General features: G+C 59.3%; 1 protein-coding gene across 1 annotated transcript; it reads left to right on the top strand.

The window, feature by feature from the left end:
* Window positions 1–352: 352 nt before the first annotated feature.
* PA2G4 (proliferation-associated 2G4) lies at window positions 353–11,821 on the top strand. Its single transcript, XM_084499926.1, has 13 exons — window positions 353–495; window positions 2,669–2,797; window positions 3,319–3,424; window positions 3,648–3,717; window positions 4,767–4,859; window positions 5,357–5,420; window positions 6,874–6,952; window positions 8,022–8,100; window positions 8,339–8,472; window positions 9,030–9,124; window positions 9,616–9,743; window positions 10,289–10,342; window positions 10,632–11,821. The coding sequence occupies exons 1-13, from the start codon at window positions 408–410 to the stop codon at window positions 10,695–10,697; spliced, it is 1,185 nt and encodes a 394-aa protein (XP_084356052.1). The 5' UTR covers window positions 353–407; the 3' UTR covers window positions 10,698–11,821.
* The last annotated feature ends 281 nt before the right edge of the window (window positions 11,822–12,102 follow it).

Below are 12,102 nucleotides of genomic sequence, written 5' to 3'. Positions count from 1 at the left end.
GGGGCACCCGGGGACCCCCCCCTCGGGCAGCGCCCCCCGCCCGCCCCGCGCTGCCCCTGCCCTCGTCTCCCCCCGCCTCCACGCTCTGAACTACACTTCCCATCACCCCCCGCGCGCCGCTTCCTCCCCCATCTCTTCTCATCTCTCGCGAGAACCGCGGCGTCCCCTGGGAATCGGAGTCTCCGCGGCCGGCTGCGGGCCGGGGCCGTGCGCGCCGCGGGCGTTGCCGGGAGCTGTAGTCCGGGGGGCGGGGACTCGGCTTCCCAGCGTGCCTCGCGCGGAGCCCGCGCTCCTGCCCTGCTCGCGCGCTCGCGCTCGCGCTCCCCGGGGTCTCGGCGGCGGCGGGGGGGGGACGGGGACGGGGCCGGGACCGGGGGCGGCGGAGGCGGCCGGGGGCGGCTCCGACCATGTCGGGCGAGGAGGAGGCGGCCGAGCTGACGATCGCCGAGGACCTGGTGGTGACCAAGTACAAGATGGGGGGGGACATCGCCAACCGTGAGTGCTGGGCCGCGGGCGGCGGGGGGGGGGAACGGGAAAAGGGGGGGGGAAACGGGGAGTGGGGGAGGGGAGGGGGCAGCACCGGGGGTATTGGGAGGGGAGGGGGGGGACGGGGAAGGGGAACGGGGAGCGGGGGGGGAGGGCCTGGGGCGGGCGGCGCGGCCTAGTGCCCCCCCCCAGTCTGTCTGCCCCCGGTGGGGGAGGCGGGGGGAGAGCACGGAGCCCCCCGGGCGTTGTGGGGGGGCTGCGGGGTCCCGGGGGGGCCGCTCCCGGTGTTCCCGGTGCCCCCGGCCCGGCCGCGCTCGGCGGGCGCTGCCCGCACGTGGCCTCCGCGCCCCACGTGCAGCGGGGGGGGGGGGGGGGCAGGGCCCGGCGGGCTCCCCCCGGGAGGGGCGGGCGGGGGCAGCTCCGTGCGGCCCCCCCTGAACCGGGCTCCCCCCGGTGCCTCCGGTCTTTTGTTAAGGGATCGACCCCCCCTCACTCCCCCCCCCCGGACCGGGACCCCCCCCGGGGTCATTCCCCTCCCCCCCCCGGCTCGGTTTTCAAGGTTTCTTTTTGCTGCATCACCCCCGTTGCTCGCTGCCCCCCCCCGGGAGCTGCCGGCTGCTCCCCGTGCCCCCGGGACCGGCGGTGCTGGGGGGCTCCGGAGGCACCGTGCCCCCCCCGGGCTCCTCGGGGCGCCCTGGGATCGGGCTCGGGGGCATCGCTCAGGGCTCGGGGCCCTCCTGTTGGCCCCGTTCTGCTGCCCCAGGTGTCGGTACCGGGGGAGTAGAGCCCCCCCGTGGGACCGGAGCCGCTCCCTGGTGCCGTGGCACGCGGCCTTTAACACCGGCACCGGTTTGGCACGTGGAGCGGCCGCCCCGGCTGGCAGCCCGGCCCCGGTGTTTGTTTTAGCGGAGCTGGGGAAGGGCAGAGGGAACCGGGGCAAAAACATTCCCTGGCTGGCAGCGCCCCGGGCTCTTGGTGTGTCCCCGGGGCTGCGAGGGGCTCACGGCCCTACACGAGGCACCGGGGAAGGATGGAGCACGGTTACGGGGTGCTCCGTGCTCGCTGCTGCCCGGTTTGGTCCTGGATGCTCTGAGGAGCCCGGCTCTCTGCTCCTCTCCCCCCGGTGTTTGCCTTAACGCTGTCGTTTTCCCCCTCCCTGTGTCCTGCCATCCCCTAAACACCTCCCGTGCGGGAGCATTGTGCTTGGGAGCGTTCCCAAAACGTGTGGAGAGGTGGCCGAAAGCACCTGAAGGCATCGTGCAGGGGAAAACTTTGGGTTTGGCAGCGTTAAGGAACCGATAAGAGCCTGTCCCTGTAAACCCCTCCTCGGGTATTTGTGCAGCACGCGCCCCGTCGCTGACAGAAGCTCCCACAGAGGGGAAGCGCTTCCTGGAGCAAAACAGTGCACGGGGAGGCTGCGAGGACACCGGGACCTGAAAATAAATGTTAGTGTAAGCCTCGAGTCCTGGTGGAGCGCCCCGGCTTCACGAGGAGGAAGAGGGGAAGCAGCAGCTGGGGGCTGCGGGGAGCCTGCGGTGCCGTCGAGGTGCGTTGGCAGGGGGAGAACCACGGGGCCGTCCCGCAAAGCTCCGGGCACGCCGGAGCCGAGAGGCTGCCGGGACTCGTAGGCACCAGAAGACGTGCGAAGAAGGCAGCAAAACTCGCCCTGAGCTCCAGCGAGGCGTCCCCCGCGTCAGCTGGGCGCCGTGTCGGGGCGCAGAGCACGCGCCCTGCCTCAGAGCCGCGGTCCTGCAGCGTCAGGGCCCCGCGGGACGGGCTCCGGGCCCTCCGGTCCCACGCGCCCGCAGCGCTGGCCCCTGCCCCTTTGATGTGCTGCGCGTCTCGCCTCCCCGAGTCGTTTCCAAACCTGTTTCTGGAGCTCTGACTGGGCTGGAAGGAATGTGGCAGAGCGCTGTTCCTGCTCGGCTGCTTTCAGCCGGGCTCGCTGCGTGAGGCCGCGGCGCTTCACCCGTGCAAATCCCGACCCAGCTCTGTTTGCTCGCGCTCTTCAGGGCGAGGGCTGGGGAAAGGCAGCTCTCAAAAACACCAAATAAACGTTCAGACGGGTTCTTGGTGAAAAGCTGAGTGGAGAATGTCGCTCCCCACAAAAAACGGCTCCGTCTCTTGCCCCCGTGGCGCTCACTGGTACCGCTCTGAGGGCTCCGTGTCTGTTTCTCCGCAGGGGTCCTGCGTGCTGTGGTGGAAGCGGCCAGCTCGGGGGCATCGGTTCTGTGCTTGTGCGAGAAGGGAGACGCCATGATCATGGAGGAGACTGGCAAGATTTTCAAGAAGGAGAAAGAAATGAAAAAAGGTGAGGCCTGCTCCAACGCGGGCGCCTCGGTTTGGGCCCGGTGGGTGCCTGCTGTGAGGGGGCAGCGGGGCAGGAAGGGCTGCTGGTTGTTGTTAGAACTGGCCTGCTGCTCCCAGAGAGCCCCTCTCAGCCCTGCTCGCCCTGCTCACACCATCACCAGTGAGCCAGAGCTTCGTGTTATCTTGCTCCCCAAAATGAGGGGCACTGGGGTCAGCACTAACCTGGGAGCGGTGACGTGGTGCCACCTGAACGCCACCCAGCTCCCTGCATTGTGCTCTGGAGGCTTGGGGTCCCTTCTGCAAGTGTCTTGTTGCTGGGGATCTGTTTTATTTGGTGGGTGTCTGGGTGAAAGGAAGAGCTGGTGCAGGAACACACCACGTGCTGCAGTCCTGCTGCTTTGGGGCTGGAGGAGGATGCAACGGGGCATTTTACACAGCTTTAAAAGACCCTAAAACCTGTTCACACTGCACTGCATGAGGCCGCAGGACTTCACGGGGTATTTCTGTGTTTTCTCTTCACAGGTATTGCCTTCCCGACGAGTATATCAGTAAATAACTGCGTCTGTCACTTCTCCCCCTTGAAGAGCGACCAAGACTACATCCTCAAAGACGGAGACTTGGTCAAAATGTAAGCGTCTCGCTCAGGTTTCTCGTGAGTTGCCTGCTGGCATCAGGGCTTTGCTTTTTAATCCTGCTCGGTGCGTTAAGTACTTCCCCGACGTGACTAATTGCAGAATCTAATAGCTAGTCAAGCTTTTGAAACATGCCTGCGTCGGGGAATACTTGGAGGAGTCACACAAGTTTCCCCAGCCATTAGGCCCCACCTGTAATTAACTCTCTTTGTGTTGCAGCGACTTGGGAGTCCACGTGGATGGCTTCATAGCGAATGTAGCACACAGTTTTGTCATAGACGCCTCCAAGGTAGGTTTGTGTCACTCCTGCAGCTGCTGCCTGGTGTGCAGCCTAAAGGAGAGAGCAAAGAGCTGACGGTGGGGGCACCTGGTTCTACAGCAGAGCCTCGGGGAGGCGGCTGCTTGGGTTCCCGAAGGATCTGGTGTGAAAACGGAGCATTTTGGTAAACCCCTCGGTCCCCTGGAAGGCGAGGGCAGGCGCGTGGCCTCAGCAAGGTGACAAAGAGTTGGGGACAGACCAAACGCGGGCGGCGCTGCAGCGAGGTGCTGGGAGTGTCTGCCCTGCAAATGGAGGTGCTGCTGTGCGCTGGGCAGGTTTCCCTGCCCCCTCTGCTGGCCGCGCTGCTGCCGTCGCCTTCCCAAACCCGAGCACGGGGTGGGGATGAGTTCCCCGGCCCCAAACACCCGTCCCTGCCGCCTGCTTTTCCTGTCCGAGCGTGCCTGGGCACACCTGAGGCAGATTTTCTCACCTGGGGCTGAAGGCACCTGCTGGCACGGGTGGTTTTTGGCCCAGGCCTTCGGTCGGGTGTTCTGGAGGTGAGGCCAAGCCACGCTCCTGCAGCCGGCTGTGGGAGGCACGTGCGTGGAGCCATCACGTAGGCTTGGAGCAGGCTTTTAGCTGGAGTTTGGGGAGGAGAACAGCGGTGTGGGTCTTTGGAGTGGTTTTTCTCCTGTGGAGAGGACAGAAAAATTTCCTGAGATGCACTGGGAGCCTTTCCAGTCCCTGTCCCCGGCTACACAAAAGACTCGTTCAGTCTTTGACAGCGATGAGCTTGTACGAGGGTGTTCGTGTTGAAATGCAACGAGAAATAATGGAGAAATTCAGCATGAAATAGGGGAGAGCCAGCGTGGTTGTGGCTGCTGCTCACCTGCTTTTTGAGCAGGGGAAGGACTGAAAACACAGCTGGAAGTCAGGAGCTCCCCCACCTCTGAGATCCCCCGCTCTGCTCGGGGGGGTGTTTGGTTACATGGAGGCTCTCCATCAGTCAGCAGCGCGTTTTTGCCAATAAGAGGTAAAAGAACTCAGCCCCAGGAGCCTTTATTTTCCCCTTCTTGCAGGAAAACCCTGTGTCAGGCCGTAAAGCTGATGTCATCAAGGCAGCTCACCTCTGTGCTGAGGCCGCTCTGCGCCTGGTGAAGCCTGGAAACCAGGTGAGCGACGGGGGGCTGCGGAAATGCAGCTCGGACGGGGCGAGGAGCTCCGGTCTGGGCACCACCTGCACCACACGGCCACTTTGGGTGGAAAAATAAAGGTTTCAGCCGAGCCTGCAGCAGATCCCCTGAACGGGGCTGCCTTAAACCTCCCACTGCGCCGCTCAGACGCCTCAGCGGCCGTGGGCGTTCTCCTCTTGTCGCCCTGTTGCTATTCCAGACGTGCCTGGGTTTCTCGTAGCTGCCGGTGTCATCTCCGAAAGGGAGGGCTTGTGAAAAGGCGCCGGGTGCAAGCAGGAGGCTGAGCTGACCTCGCGTTCCGTGCCATTTTTGTTGATACGGGGTTAAAAATGGAAGCCTGGCGCCGCTTCTCCTGTTTTCGGAGGTGTCAGGGCACCGCTCGGTTTATCACAGAGCGCTGTCAAGTGAGAAACCTGTCGTGGCCGTGCCTTGGATTTTATTCCCTTAATGTGTGTTTTCGTGTGTTCTTCATCCAGAATACACAAGTGACAGACACGTGGAACAAAATCGCCCACTCGTTTCACTGCACGCCGATCGAAGGTGAGGCCTGAGGGGCGGCCGAGGCAGGGGTAGGGGTGTTGTAATTAATTACACACGGCCGAGATCCCGAGCTGCCCCGTTGGGATCCTGGGAAGCCCACGCTGCCTGCAGGTCCTAGGCACGCCGCCTCCAAACGCAGCCGCCTTTGCTTAAAAATCGATTTCAAAACTTCCAAACTATCCACCTTCAAAACGCTCTGGATTTTTTTTTTTTTTCTTCCTCTGTCCTTTGTTTTTGGTTTTGCTCTGTTGTGAAAGATGCGTTAATCTAGGAACAGCAGCCGTGGGCTTCCCGGGCTGGTAGGTGCTGTCCTGGCTCGGGGACTTCCCGCTGACCTTGGGCAAATCGCTTGGCCCTCGGCTTCAGACTTGGCTGCTCGCAGTTCAATCCCCTTTAGAAAATGCACAAAAGAGCTCGTTTGTAACACGGGATCCGTTGCAAAAGATGCCCATAGAAGCGCAGGGTATGTAATTTCCTCCCTTGCAGCTCTGAACTGATCCATGTTTTCTTCACAGCCTTGATAACGAGCGGGGGGAAGGCGCTGGGGTGGCTCCTCGATGAAAGGAGAACGCTGGGCTCTTGTTTGAAAGGTGGCAAGAGCTGAGCTCGACACTTGGCACGTGCAGATGCTTTTCTGCTAGTTAGTGACATCACCAACAAGCGGTTTCCAGCCGCGATTAAATTAGCCCATTATTAGTTAAATTTCCTGAAATGCCAGAAAGCTGGTGCGTTCTTGCTCGCTTTGGCCCGGCCTCGGAAGGTCGCTGCCCCGTTCCCTGTGTGGGATGGCTTTGTGGGTCTCTGTGCTCTCTGCTCCTTGCTCTGAAAAACCGTGGCAGGAGCCGCAGCGAGGAGGCGGCTGCTCGCGCTGTCGAGGGAGTTGAAGCAGCCACTGTTTTGGAAACAGTCAAGAGCCGTAATTATCTAGGCACTGGCAGCAGCAGAAGGCCCCAGCTGATGAAAACAAACGGAGCTGCTGGTGGCTGGGCTCTCCTTTCCCTCTCCCCTCTCACCGATGGAGCTGTCCTTCCTGGACGAGACGTGTCCCGGGATGAGCAGAAAGGGAGAGCGAGTTGAGCCCCCAAATGTGCCCTGAGTGTGGTACAGCCAGCACTGAAAGGCTCCATTAATTTGACGTGTTTAAAAACACCCAGGAGTGTTAAAAATGTGTGCTCACGGGCTCAGCTCCAGCCCGTTATGAGTGGCTGGTGAGTTGGGCGCTTCACCGAGGAGCAGCGGTGCCAGGAGGGGTCCCCAGCTCCTGCGGGGCTCACAGGGGGTTTTGGGGAGCTCTGTGTCCGCTGACATGCAGGGACAGCCCCTGACCAGGTGAAGCTGAGGAGCTTTTACCACCCCAGGCGGTTTGTGTGGCTGTTTGCTGCACCCCAGAGCGTTGATAACGCCAGGCTCCAGCGCAGCTCGGAGGTGTTAATGGGTTCTCTTATCGCGGCAGGGATGCTGTCGCACCAGCTGAAGCAGCACGTGATCGATGGAGAGAAAACAATCATCCAGAACCCTACAGACCAGCAAAAGTGAGCATCACCTCGGGGGTTGCTGCTCCACGGTACCTGGGAGTGGCGTGGCTCGGGCTGGGGCTCCCATTTCTCACTTTTTGGCTGTGGGGTCAGGCGGGGAGGGTGTGTTTGCACGTGCTGGCTGCCTGCTGCTGCCACGGGGTTTAACCAGCAGGAAGAGCGCTCCCTGCACGAAGCCTGGCTTGAAGTCTGACCCAGGGAGGCAGACTTGGGGGTTGTTACCCCCCTGGCTTCTGTTCTACGTGAACGTGCAGCGTGTCTCCGGGTCTGGGGCTTGTCCTGAGAAGGAGAGGCTGCAAGGCACCGACCCGACGCTCCTCGCTGGCACCTGCGAGCATTCTTGGTTTCCGTCCAGTTTCTCGAAGGAGTCCCCAGGAGTTGCAGCCTGTGGCCTTAGAGGCTGCCAGCGAAGTAGCCAACTGTTGCTCGTGGTGGCCGTGGGTGCTCGTCCAGCAGGAAGCGTGCCAGGGCTGTCGCTTGTCTCGCAGAGGCTGCCAGGAGCCCACTGCGTGGTGGGGGCTGTCAGGAGCATCTCGGGGTGGCTTTGGACTGACGAGCTGGATGCGTCCTTCTGCTCCAGCAGCTTCTCCCCCACAGGGGTGCACTCAGGGCTGGGTCTCAGGCTGAATATTTAGAGTTTAGGGGCTTAAATCTAGCACTTGGCTCACAAGATCTGGGGTGTAGGGATGTACCGGGGGGCTCTTGGCCTGCTGGGACGTGACCACGAGCTCAAGGAGCTGGCACTGAATGTGGCGTCACCTCCCCTCTCTGGGGATGGAGCTCCTTGTCCTGGGCAGGAAGAGCACTGGCTTGCTGTTGTTTTTTCTCTGCCAGCCTGTTGCTGATCAGCTCTACGACCTGGGACAGAAATCTTTGACTTCTGTGCCAGCTTTTGCTCTTCTGGTCGGGGACCCGCTCACTTCGCAGCACCCTGGCGCTGCCTTGTGCTTGCAGACCCTCGCTGGCTAAGCCCAGCGTGGGCTTGTCGGAGGCACTGTGGCTGTGTGGGAGGTGTTCTCTTCCCTGTTTGCCACTTTTTGACTCACCAAACCTTTTTTTCATCCAGGAAGGACCACGAAAAAGCAGAATTTGAGGTCCACGAAGTTTATGCTGTCGATGTTCTTGTCAGCAGTGGAGAGGGAAAGGTGAGTCAGGTGCTCCCTGCCCGGAGTTCTCTGTGCACGTGGCTGGATTTGAGCACAGCCAGCGGTGCTGACAGCCCGATCCGTGTGGGGTCTCGCTCTGCTTCTCTTTGCATGTAGCTTTTTCCATCAAAAAAAAGTCAGGGCAGACTTTTACTATCAGCATCCTGGCCCGGGCAGTCCTCTGGCAGAGGAGCTGCTGCTCTGCCCCCTTCCCACTCGGCTCTGTTCGCATTTTCAGGCGAAGGACGCTGGGCAGAGAACTACGATTTACAAAAGGGACCCCTCCAAGCAGTATGGCTTGAAGATGAAAACCTCCCGTGCCTTTTTCAGCGAGGTGGAGAGGCGCTTTGATACTATGCCATTTACTCTCAGGTATTTGCTTTTATTCGTGACCTCCCCACGTGTGCGGAGTTGGATTCTGCGTGCTCTTACAGCCCCTGCTCTCGGTGTCCGTCACGGGGGGGTGGCAGCCTCTGCTGCTTTACGTTGGGGTTTGCTGTACTTGAGCCAAGCAGTGGGCGGAGGAAGGATGTTAGGGGCTTAAGCAGGAATCCCAGGCTCAGTCTGAGGATTGGAGAATCTCCTGTGCCCTGTGTGGCAGGCAGGGAGCCTGGAGTTGTGGCTAAAATAAAAGAGGAGTGAAAGCAGTGCCAGGGTGCAGCGTGAGGAGGGGAGGCAGCTCCAAGCAATTTTTACGTGTGATTAACTCTCAAAATAAGGAAGCAACGTCCACCTGACAGGCTCTCTTTGTCCTTAAATCCTTTTCCACTCTCAGAGGGCAGTAGTTCACCCGGCAGGTGCCTGCTCTCACCAACTGCAGCGCCGCCGGGGGAGACACAAGTGAAGGAAGTCCCCAGCCTGACCCCGAGGGCAACGCTGAAGCCTGCGGGGTGGGATCTGGCTCAGCTGTGGCTCCTTTTCCTCTGCAGGGCATTTGAGGATGAGAAGAAGGCCAGGATGGGGGTGGTGGAATGCGCCAAACACGAGCTGCTCCAGCCTTTCAATGTCCTCTACGAAAAGGAAGGTGAGTGCTGCCGGTGGGAGGGCTAGGGGCCGGCTGGGGGTGCCCACAGAGCCGACAACTGGTGGTCACTTCCCGAGGCTGGTGACACTGGGGCTGGCTTTGTGGTGGCACAAATGCCAGGGGTGCAATTCAAGAGCCCTGGCATCCGTCCTCCTGGAAAAACTTGCTCCCCGCTGGCTTCTGGGCCTTGTTTTGGAATCGTTCCAGCGAGGAGATGAAGTTTTTCATGGAGTGATTCCTGGGCAGGAGGAGAGGTTGCCAGCTGAAGCCCTCCGGTTGGTGTAGGGAGCAGGCTGGAGGGGCCATGGGGTGCTGCTGAGGTTTTGCCCTGGTCAGGGTTGGTCTGAGGAGCCCCCGCAGGGTGGTTTTGTAGCTGTGATGGTTTGGGAATGGAAAATGGGACAGGAACTGAAACAGCACCAACGTCTGCCCAAACAGCCAGCGGGTCAGGTGCCCGGGGGCTGGTAGTGATGCCCGTTTCTGCTTTGCAGGAGAGTTTGTTGCACAGTTCAAATTCACAGTGCTTTTAATGCCCAATGGCCCCATGAGGATAACAAGTGGCCCCTTCGAGCCTGAGCTCTACAAGTCGGAGTTTGAGGTGCAAGATGGAGAACTGAAGGTTAGTTTAAAAAAAAAAAAAGTTTTCTTTTAAATTCGTGGGTTGCCCTGTGTTTCTGCCCCTCGGGATGAAGGTGGGTACTAAAATCCAGGAGACTGGATGGAGAGGGGGTGAGCAGCAGCTTAAAAAAGGAAAAGCTCAGCCCCTGCAGCCAGGCTGCCGGCACGTCCGAAGGCAGCAGTAAGTCGTGGTGCAAATCAATGGCTCGTTGCAGCCCCGCAGCACCAGCAGAAATGTGTTTTAGCCCAGGCTGGGCTCTTATTTCCTGCATCGAACGCAGGCTTCAGCTCGTGGCAGCGGTGCCAGCCCCTTCCTAGGAGCTGCTGAGCAGCCCCGACAGCTGCCTCCAAGGCCTCGTGCCTCGGGGGAGCGCGGGGCTGCGGCATTCCCCGCTGCTGCTATGCCCGTTAGGACTTACCACCATTCCTTCGGGGGCTGGCGGCGCTCCTCCTGCTGTAAAGGCATTTAAAGCCCTTTATCTCCTGTCAAAAACAAAAAAAAATAGTTTGGCTTTCTAGTTTCTTACGTTTCCTTCCTGTCTCCAGGCCCTTCTACAAAGTTCTGCAAGCCGGAAGACCCAGAAAAAGAAGAAAAAGAAGGTAATTTGGTCACGCTTTGTGGGATTGCTGGCACCCAATCAGCAGCACCCAAACTTCACCAAGTTCCCGTGTGGTTGTGTTTCGGGCTCGCCTCAGTGCAGCGCTGAGAGAGCAGAGGCTGGTGTTCCCCTGCTGTGGGAAGAGGCACCCTCGAGGCACCCACGCCCTCTTTTCCTCCCAGTGAGGCTCCTCGGGTGGGCTCCCTCGCAGCTTTGTGGTCGCTCTGCCCCTCACCGGTGTCCCCAAACATGTCCCCGTCCTGACAGCTGCCCTGGGTTTGTTTCCGCAGGCCTCCAAGAACGCAGAGAATGCCACCACGGGAGAGACGGCGGAGGAGAACGAGGCTGGCGACTGAGGGGCTCCCGCTCCCTCCATGTAGCACCCACTTCACACACACACTCGCCCCTTTTCCCCCCCTCCCAAAAAAAAGAAAAAAGAAAAAAAAAAAAAGAAACAAAATCTAGCACTGTTTGTCTCTTACGACCAAACGACAAACAGTCTGGACTTCCCACTGACAACAACCAGCTCCTATTGACTTTGCCAATGAGGGAGGATTCTCTCAGCCACTTCAGACTACTTAAAAATAAAGCAGGAAAACAAAATGAGGAGTAAAAGCTAGTCTATATCCACTCTTTCTAACCTTTTATACTACTCATACTTAAAGAGGTGAACAGCTAAGCCGTTCCCAGGGAGAGGGAGTGCAGAGAGCTGCTTGCTTTCTCCTTCTGCCTTCTCCCTTTTTTTAATTTCTCCCTTTACAGATTTTATTGGAGGAAAAAAACAAAACAAAACTGATTACGCCCGAGAAAAAGTGACCTGTGTTTAGTGATATGGTACGCGCGTACGGTGTAAGGTGACCTGCCTCGCAGCGCTATCTCAGCTCCTCCCCAGCCGCGTAGGCATTTCTGTCTGTTACCTTGGGGCAGAGGATTTCTCACTTTCTTTTAGCCTCTAGATTGTACGTTTCTCATTGGAAAGCCACCAAATTTTGTGTCCCCTGTGAGACTGTAGGCTGTCCTGTCTACCGCGCTCTGTCTCTGCCTTGGTTTACGTATAAACGCTCTATTTTTTAATACACCGCTGTGGTGAGCTTGTTTTTAAATTGACTGCCCAACCTGAAAGGAAGCAAATCGGCATTCCCCACCTGACGGCTCTGCGGAGGGGCAGGAGGCAGGCGATCTGTTGGCCCCGGGGCCTGTGCCTGCTGCTCTCCACTTTGTTTAAATTCCCTGATGCCCTGGGGTGTTTTATTCTTCCTCGTGGCTGGTTTCCATGGCCCGTGAGTGCGTTCCACTCTTTTATGTGTGTTGGCTCCTGGAAGGACGTCCTGCCTGCACGCGCTCGTGGTGGCAGGAGGCAAGGGAAATGCTGCAGCAGACTCGGGCTTGAGTCCAGCCGGGGGTACCGCTCTTTTCTAGTGGGTCTTCTGTTCTTTTTTTAAAAAGAAAAAAAAAAAAAAAGCTGATTGAATTTCATGAATTTGAACGTGTGAGGTGTTTTTATGTACCAATACCTGCGGATCGGGTCTCTGCTCCCTCTCCTGGAGGTGATTTCGGGAAAATCCCAGCTCCCAGCCAGCGGCTGCCCCCGGGCTCCTCCGCAGGCACCGCTCTTCCTGCCGCCAGCTGGGGCCTGCCTCAGCGCCACACGTGCAGATACTACCAAAGCCAATAAAAGAATAAACGATGCGATAACTTTTTTTCCTGATTTTTCCACCTCTCTGCTCCTCTTCTCCCCCCTTCAGCTCCCTGGGGGCCCGG

This window comes from Aythya ferina (genome assembly GCF_964211825.1).
Source record: "Aythya ferina genome assembly, chromosome: 28".
Lineage (NCBI taxonomy): Eukaryota > Metazoa > Chordata > Aves > Anseriformes > Anatidae > Aythya > Aythya ferina.
The sequence above is the reverse complement of the archived record's forward strand: the minus strand, read 5'-3'. Positions and strand labels throughout refer to the sequence as shown.

Coding starts and splice junctions, on each gene's coding strand:
- PA2G4 (XM_084499926.1), top strand. CDS start 408: ATGTCGGGCGAGGAGGAGGCGGCCGAGCTGACGATCGCCGAGGACCTG. Junction 5,421..6,873: donor TCACTGCACGCCGATCGAAG/GTGAGGCCTGAG, acceptor TTATCGCGGCAG/GGATGCTGTCGCACCAGCTG. Junction 6,953..8,021: donor AACCCTACAGACCAGCAAAA/GTGAGCATCACC, acceptor TTTTTCATCCAG/GAAGGACCACGAAAAAGCAG.